This window comes from Prosopis cineraria, unplaced genomic scaffold (genome assembly GCF_029017545.1).
Source record: "Prosopis cineraria cultivar Desert tree isolate PC_DT_omini unplaced genomic scaffold, ASM2901754v1 PC3, whole genome shotgun sequence".
Lineage (NCBI taxonomy): Eukaryota > Viridiplantae > Streptophyta > Magnoliopsida > Fabales > Fabaceae > Prosopis > Prosopis cineraria.
Window position 1 is genome coordinate 27,545,645 of NW_026555334.1, and position 8,697 is coordinate 27,554,341.

Consider the following 8,697-nt stretch of genomic DNA (forward strand, 5'->3'; position numbering starts at 1 on the left):
TAACTGGATAACATAGCATATAAATTGAATCCATCGAAATACTAAATAATGAATTGAACTCGTTGATCGCACAAGCTAAAATATCTCCACACTCGTGCACCCACCGACATCCATGATCCAACATGGTATTTGACAACGAATAGCTCAAAGTTTCGAACACAAACATCACCATCATCATCTCTCTCTCCCCCCCCCCCCCCCCCCCAAAACCCACCTGTAATCCTCTATTCTTCTGAAACTACTTTAGGTTTGACATGGATGAGCCTCGAGAAGTACATGACATAATGGATAAGTTAAATGCTTATCTTCATTTACAAAAATAAAAGATTTATGTTGCGAGATCATTAAAGTCGGAGAGAGAAGAAGGATTTTTGACATCTTATATGGGAATTTCCACAGGCATGGAGTCTTCTACTGTGATAAAAACTGGCATGGCTAGCTGATAGCTGCAGAAAATCATACCTTCTTCTCATGTTACTAGCATCCAAAACATAAAAGAATTGCCAACCAGACTAACAAAGCAAGCTTTGGAAGTATCATGGTTCTGAAATATGTCCATGTAGTTCAGTCACCAAACTATTTCTTCCCTGCAAAGTAATTAGGAAGGAGAATCTGAGAATTTAACACTCTATTTCAATGTCACTAGCTGCATTTAAGTGCAGCGGATCGCCTATTGTTAAGCCATCTATAGCTGTATTAACGTTTTGTCAAGTTCCTCTAGCAGATCACGGACACACAAACAGAACTAGAGGATGGAACTACTGCTTTCCCAAATCAATCAACAATCAATGGCCAAACAAGACGAAGATACAACCGTTGGCGGCCAATAACCTTGTACAGTCTTTGTCCAGTCAGGCCAGTCAGCTGCAGCACTCCTGGGAAGATTGTAATGTGAAAAAGAAGGAAAGAGCAAATGGTTGGGGTCACCAGAACAGTAGCTAGTGGGCTTCCCAATCCTTCTTCCTTATTACATCATTTCATCATCTCCCTCCAAAAACCCCCACCAGAAATATTGACATCCAGAATCCTAAGAAGCAACCTTCCGCTCAAAAGCTAGCATTCACATATGTCTCTCTTGGTCTTCTCGGAGCATCCAACTGCTACAACTATTCACTTTGGCTCTCATACTTTCCTGTCTCTACTGTCTCTCATTTGCTCATCTCAGTTGGCTTTCAATGATTTCTTCTCCTTCTTCCTCAATTCTCTTCATTTCACACCTTACATCATAAACTCTCTAGTCCTCTTCACCATCTCCTCCATCCTCCTTGTGTTTCAAACGGACTCTGCAGCGTCAGATTCTTCCACACAAATTTCCAAAGCAAAGTTATATAACTAGCATTCAAGAAGGCTATATAAAAAGGGAAAGTTTCAGAGCAATCATGGATGTGATAGCATGTCAATCCATTGTAGCAAACTCTGCAACATTAGTGGGACTTTCTGCTAATGGAAAATGGAAGGAGCTGAAGAGAGAAATGGAAGGGTATGAGATGGGAAAGACTTCCTATGCGTTGAACCTGACCTGGACAGCCATACTATGGTCGCTTGCTATTGGCAATGTGGGGCTCATTTATGAGGTCTCTTCTCTCTTCTCTAATCCCATTAGTGTTCTGGGTTTGCCTGTTATTCCTATTTCGGCAATCATCTTCTTCCATGATAAAATGCATGGGATAAAGGCAATCTCTATGGTGCTAGCAGTCTGGGGATCTGTCTCATACGTCTATCAACAGTACCTGGATGACTGCAAATCCAGTAGTGTTACTGAAACAGAAACACCTCACCATCTCACCATCAGAAGAGTTTGAGATATGAATAGTACTGTATATTTTGGTTTTTGGATTTTACTTAAGATCATCATACTTCTAGTAAAACACAGGAAATCGTTTGTATTGCCAGATTTCTTCATCAACGTACCTGGACCACCTTGACCAATGACCAGCTATTTACTATCAATGATGACAAATCCTGAGATGGGTGTCAAGTTGAAGCTATATTTATTATGAGAAGGCTAGTTGAGTTAAACCACGCGAATTTGAATGTTCTGAAGTTAGCCTTTTGCAATTGAATCAGCTGCTGGCCTATCTGCTCTTGAAGAATCGATGGTCTCCTCCAGCTCCTATTTTTAATTATATTTGTTGTCTCTCTCACTTTAAAAACAACAGGAAGTCTTATCCCAATAAATTACAAAAACATTTTACAATTTTTTAATGTCAAAATGTCCAGGTTTAAAGTGAAAGAACCAAGAAATGCAACATAACTGAATTCAACTAAATCACCAAAGTTAGAAATTGCCCACCAAAATCATCAATATCAATATAAAATATAAAATTTATAGTAAGAAACAATACTCATACATGAATAATATGGTTTAATTTTTTTTTTTAAACTTTATATTATCGCATGAGCAGTAAAGTATACATCAACAGAAAAATTATAGTAACCTTACATTATAATCATCAATATCAATACGTTAACTAAATCTAAATCAACCAAGCAATGAACAGTAGCACCTTGAGACTCATTTTACTGTATCTGTAAACAGTGTGGCTAAGGGGCTTGGAAATGGTTCATTTTCCATCATCTCATCTCTCATCTCTTTTGATACATATTGCAAATCATATTATTTGAGCCTTTAAACATCAATGTTTTCTTCTCTCTGTTGCGCCGATGGGATCATATAGAACTAGAAGTCCAATGTCAAAAGACCATTGGAACAGGGATCATGGTTAATTTCAATATGTCTCCACCTTTCAGTCAAGCTCGACATTTTCTCCTTCCACTCTTTCTCCTCTTCATTAGTAATTTACTTATCCAATAACTACTCTTATTCGGTCCTTGCCTGCCCTGGAACAGAGAAGAATCATAGCTAACATCTCCCTTGGCTCTATTTAATTCCAGCAACTACAACATCATCATTTTCATATATATATATATATATATAAATGGGTGCTGGGTTGTAGTGAACAAGTTCTAGAATAAAAGCAAGAAAAGACGAGAAAGGCAATAAAACTCTGAATATTATTCATTTCATATCAATTCTGTACAGTTAGGCATCAATATAGAAAGCCTTCAGTCTGTATAAGAATGACACGTGCTACAACAATGGAAGCATCTAGATTGCTGCAATTACTAGTAACTCTTATGTGACCTATCAGAGGATATTTTCTTGCTAGTAGCTGACATGGAGATCTATGCTGATGTGGATGCTTCAACAACAACCCAAAAGCACTTACCACTTTCAGTGGCCACCCCTCTAGAGATTGGAATTTATTCATCAAGAAGGTATCAGTCTTATCATGCTATCCTCAAGTTAATCATGTAATTAATTTCGTCGACCAACAGATCTTCTCTTATATAGATATACTATCCTCTAATTCATCATATATCATAACAATTTTCTGTCTCACCATTGGGAAAGGAATTTAATCCTACAGTGCTCTGCAAAGGAATCAAACCTAGGTTTTCAAGAAGACATATTTTCTCTTCTTAACAACTGTACTAATTTCAATTTAATACTAATATTTTTGTGTGCATTAGTCCTCTCCAAACAGCAATTGAGATTTCTGATATTTCTGCAGTTGTAGGTTGGTAGCATTGTATAAGATGCAACATAAAAGTAGAAGAGCCACAACTAATCTACCTGTCAACAAGTTATCAATCCCTGAAAGAAAGTCATCGTGCCTGATTTTAATCACATTAGATGCTAGATTGAAGGCACATATCCATGCTCCCGGAGAAGTGCAGTCAATGAATTTAGGCCATCACAGATAAGTCAGTTTTGGGGTGGCTCCTATCACCTGTCACAAAAAAATGCACACCATCTGTGAGCTCAATCCAGCTATACCCAGGTGTCTTCCTCACATTCTCTTGCCTCATTGTATGCCTCACCTCTGATACTTCCTCATATTGACCAGCAACTACATAGACATTTGACATCAATACATAATTTCCAGAGTGCCCTGGCTCAAGTTCAATCAACTTCCTTGCGGCAATCTTAGCCAGGTCTTTATGCTTATGGAGATGGCATGCTGCTAGCAAAGCTCTCCACCCTATAGGATTAGCCTCAATGGGCATTGTTAGCACTAAATTATAAGCTTCCTGGAGCTGGCCTGCTCGACCAAGCATGTCAATCACACAAGTGTAGTGCTCAATAGTTGGAGAAACACCATATTTTGATTCCATTTCTGCCAAAAATTCCTGTCCCTTCTTCACCATGCCAGCATGACTGCATGCAGATAACAAACCAACAAAAGTGATTTCATCAGGTGCCAGTTGAGTTTGACACAACTGAGAAAAAAATTCTAATGCCTCATCACCACAACCATGCATTCCGTAACCCATGATCATAATGTTCCATGATGCCAAATCCTTCTCCCTTATATTATCAAAAACCAAGCGAGCATATATCATATCACCACATTTTGCATACATGTCCATCACAGCATTGTTCACTAGACTATTATCTTTACCAAAACCATTAACAATCATATAACCATGTATCTCCCTACCATGCACTAATGCTGCAAGGTGAGCACAAGCAGGCAGTACATTTGTAATTGTAACTAAATCAGGTTTAACCAATTCACCTAACATCATATTGAAAATCCTCAAAGTCCCATAATGATCAGTGCAGTGTTCGTGAACTGATAACATCGAGTTCCATGAAAAGATATCCTTCTCATTCATTGCCTCAAAAATGTTTAAAGCATCAATTAAGCATCCGCACTTTCCATACATGTCAATTAGTGCATTAGCAACAGAAACAACCGAATCATAGCCCATTTTAATAACAAATCCATGAACTGCTCTACCATAATCTAAGTCTCCTGTCATGGCAAAGATAGACAAGACACCAGTAACTGTGTATCTATTTGGAATTACCCCGTTTAAGCCCATCAACCTAAACACCTCTAGAGCCTCATCAAAGCGTGCAATCTGCGCATACCCATTGACCATTGAGTTCCAGAGCACCACATCTCTAACGGTCAATTCATCAAACATCTCCTGTGCTTCCTCTGTCAACCCAAATCTCAAGTATGTATTAACTAAAGCACTGCCAACAAATATGTCCAATTCCAGTCCAAGTTTAAACAACAACCCATGAATCTTCTTAACCTCAAAAGCATCCATAGCATTACTACATGATCTAATGACACATGGAAACGTAAATTTATCTGGCACAATGCCCACACACCGCATTTGCTTATAAAGCTCAAATGCATTATGGGAAAACCCATTAGCAAAAACACCAGAAATGATTGCATTGTATGCATAGACATTCTTATCTTCCTGGGCCAGGTAATTGAAGACCTTCACAGCGTAGTTCATGAGGCTGCACTTAGAGTACATATTGATGAGGCTGGTCACGGAAAGCAGGGAATTGAGGAATCCATTCTTGAGTACGTAGGAATGGATTTCTTTACCTTTGGAGAGATTGCCGTGGTGAGCACAAGTTTGTAGGAAGGAAATGCAGATAGTGAGGTCATAGTAAGGGTGGAAGAGAAGTGAATCGAAGGAGGGTAAAGTAGAGAAACAGAGGAACAATTGAGGTTGTTTATGGAGTAAAACTCTGAAGATTGTTCTCCTTCCGTTCATCTAATATGAAGCTGTCACTCTGAAGATCAAGCTACTGCAGGATATTGATTACCTGCAAAAACAAGGATAGCTGATAGTTATATTAATGCCAAAAGTGTGATGCACATTTTAGCTTTCATGTAACAACTCAACCTGCAGTAGTATCCCATCCGACCAAGAATAATTTCTGTTTAATCCATAATGCTTCCTAGGGTGCATTAGACGATGAGCAGCAAGAGTTAAAATAAATTAAGCTAGAACTAGGACGGTTATCCTTCAAAATAAGTGAATGCACCAGAAATTAAAGATCAGAGAGAGATATTGAAGGTTAAATAATAGTTAATGACTTGCATATACATAAATAATACAAGGAAGTGAAGGGGTAACAAAGCATAGCTAGCATATGCCAAAGACAAAAAAAAAAAAAATATTGGCAATACCATGAGATTTGTACTAACTGCCACCATATGCTTTCATATAGCAGAGGGCCCATAATGAGCAAATTTTCAAACCAATATCAAATTTCATTTTATATTCCCCCATTTTCTATCTTAAAAAAAAAAAACTATGAACATTTTTTCAAGATACAATAGGGATGCATATGATACAGATGACTAGGTCTAAAAGGTAAGATTCCATATAAATGGAAGGAAAGAGCAAAACACCAAAAAAGCCATTAGCCTTGATGAACTAATAGCCTCAATACCGCAGTTACCCTAGCGCAGATGAAATCCATTCCCTGAGCGTTCCTACATTCAACATGGTTTCAGCAGTTGTAAAAGCCTTTGACAACCACTACTGCAACAAAGAAAGCAAAAAAAATTCCATCAATATGACACACAAGATGCAATCTTCATATTTTGCTGAATAAATACAAAAGATGTAAAAGAAATATTCAGTTATTTACGTAGGGTAGTTTCCGACTTCATCCATGAGATCCCTAGCTACAACAATTGGATCAACATTTGCAAGACTGACATACTTGCAGCAAATATGCAAGGCACATCTCTAATCAGAGCCATCCAATATCATACGAGTGAAACTTCTAAAAACAGCCTTCTACAAATTGAAGTTACCCTTGTGATCAAAGTATGAGACAGAAAAGTAGTGGGGGGAAATCCTCAAAAGCTTGAGTATGCAGACTCAAAATTAAAACCTCTCAGGTTGTTTACTTGATATAAAAAACCAGACTTTGGAAACCACAGTAACAAAATAACTTACAAGAGTGGCTGAAAACATCCTGCAGATTCAATCACTTCAGGATCTGTAAGATGCTAGAAACATATTTTCAACACTTCTTGTTGAGTAGTGTGCACAAACAATGGACTCAAGGAGCTGCCTCAGACTGGTAAGCTACCCCCAATATGATCAGAGATGCCGTCTATGTCCAAGCTTCTGAGGCACAGATCTGCTAATTCCTTTATGCCCAGAACTTGTGGATGAACACAAGAACGAAGAAGCCCTCCCTGATCTCCCTCCCTTCTGTTGCTCTTCTTCTGCTCGTTCTTCCAGCTTTCAGGTTTTCTCAAATGAGTCAAAATCGAAATCTCTTTGCTCCTGAATGATCTTTTTCTCCCTTGGATCTGGTCAAGGAAGATGAATCAAGCCCTCAGTCAGACATCAACCAAGGTGATGGTGGAGGCTTGGAGGGTGAATCTTGCTGTTGTGAAAGATTTCATCGGCAGACAGAGAAGTTCTCTGCAAATCGAGTGATACATTTACTGACTCTAAAACTGCTATATAATCACTAAAAATGACAGAAAAAGAACAGGAAAAGCCACACTCGTAAACAAAGTTAACGGAAACAGAGAGCAGAGTGGACAATAACACGCATTAAAAATACAATGCCCTCAATTCCTTCAGGTGTCTAACAAAGAAAACCTCCGGAAAATACACGAAATGTACATACTAAACTCTAATTGCTAAAGCGATTATGTCCCATATAGAATAAGAAGACAACTTCTTGAAAAACTTCAAAGACATTGGATGGTTATAAGACGACATGGAATCACGACTCAATTTAGTCCCTTGCTAATCTCAGCGCCGCACTAATCATTTGAAAATAGTAGCTTTTAGAGGACAAACCTAAGAATCACTAAAGATTTACACTAAATAGGTTCCAATTCTTCTAAATCATAAAAAGTAATGGCCATGAACGTATCTCCATTACACAGAATCCTATTGTTTAGATACAAGAAAGAAAATCATACCCCCAATGATACTGACAACGGGTTCTATTAACCAATTTATGTTTTTCCCCACTCGCGAATGACCCCTTTTCATCATAATCAGTGACAAGTCTAACAAGAAATTGTAGCACAGAAAAGAGGCATTGCAGTTAACTCCCATTTACAGCAACCAAAAGTCGAAACAAACCTTAGATGCTCAAAATCAGAAAAGATGAAGCAGGAGTCCGAAAACCTTAGATACATTTGTGTTTCAGAGAAGTAAAAAGAGAGAGAGCATAAATAAAAGGCAGTGGCAGGAAAATAAGAAAAATAAACATAGACGCAGGTGATGGAGAAATGAGTGAAACCTGTGGCAATGTGACGGCGACGGGGACGACGGACACTGCTGCAGGTCACGGGTGGGACTATGGCGCAAGAGGAACGGTAGCGCGATAGAAGGATGGTCGTAAAATGCAGAATAGATTTTATTTGGCTAGTGCCATTTATGGATTATCATGGGTGAAGTTTAATCATATCATAAGAAAACAAAAGTATGGGGTATTTGTGTAAATTTGACTATCAATTGTTTTTCAAAGAACTTCTAACAACCAAAGCTATGAGATGGTCTCAAATTTTAAAAATAAAACATTTAGCAGCTTTCGTTAACCTTTACTAGACGAACTTTAGTTGACCATATTTTGATCCAATTTCTATCTATGTGGTTATACATGTAACAAAATTAATCAACTTAGTGTCTATGTGGTGGAGGTAGAAAGTCAAAGGGCAATCTCTCTCTCTCTCTCTCTCTCTCTCTCTCTATATATATATATATATATGTATGCCAGATTACTCATCTTTGTCCTTGTCACCCTCTTCTCCCTCTTGCAAATTGCTTTCTTAAATGTGATTTGGCTTCAAATCATCCATAGTAGCTGTAGTGGTTGCTCTCCTGCTCGTG

The 8,697-nt window shown here is 38.2% G+C and overlaps 1 protein-coding gene and 1 pseudogene across 7 annotated transcripts; one reads left to right on the plus strand and one right to left on the minus strand.

The window, feature by feature from the left end:
• The first annotated feature begins 636 nt into the window (after positions 1-636).
• On the plus strand, positions 637-2,343 carry LOC129305497 (probable purine permease 10; annotated as a pseudogene).
• A 60-nt stretch (positions 2,344-2,403) lies between these two features.
• LOC129306100 (pentatricopeptide repeat-containing protein At3g14730) lies at positions 2,404-8,232 on the minus strand. Of its 7 annotated transcripts, none has more exons than XR_008592129.1 (6): positions 8,108-8,232; positions 6,793-7,269; positions 6,287-6,369; positions 5,725-5,779; positions 3,638-5,644; positions 2,404-2,841 (listed from the first exon to the last, which is right to left on the minus strand). XR_008592129.1 is itself a non-coding variant. In XM_054946458.1 (5 exons), the coding sequence occupies exons 4-5, from the start codon at positions 5,590-5,592 to the stop codon at positions 3,759-3,761; spliced, it is 1,743 nt and encodes a 580-aa protein (XP_054802433.1). In that variant the 5' UTR covers positions 5,593-5,644; positions 5,725-6,369; positions 6,793-7,269; positions 8,108-8,232; the 3' UTR covers positions 2,997-3,758. The 7 variants fall into 7 exon arrangements, 2 of the variants coding, with proteins under 2 accessions (XP_054802433.1, XP_054802431.1); XR_008592127.1 differs by having other exon boundaries at positions 5,725-5,845; XR_008592128.1 differs by lacking the exon at positions 5,725-5,779.
• Between the last annotated feature and the right edge of the window lie 465 nt (positions 8,233-8,697).

Excerpts from the sequence above, each read along its gene's own strand:
- LOC129306100 (XM_054946456.1), bottom strand. The coding sequence starts at position 5,592 with ATGAACGGAAGGAGAACAATCTTCAGAGTTTTACTCCATAAACAACCT.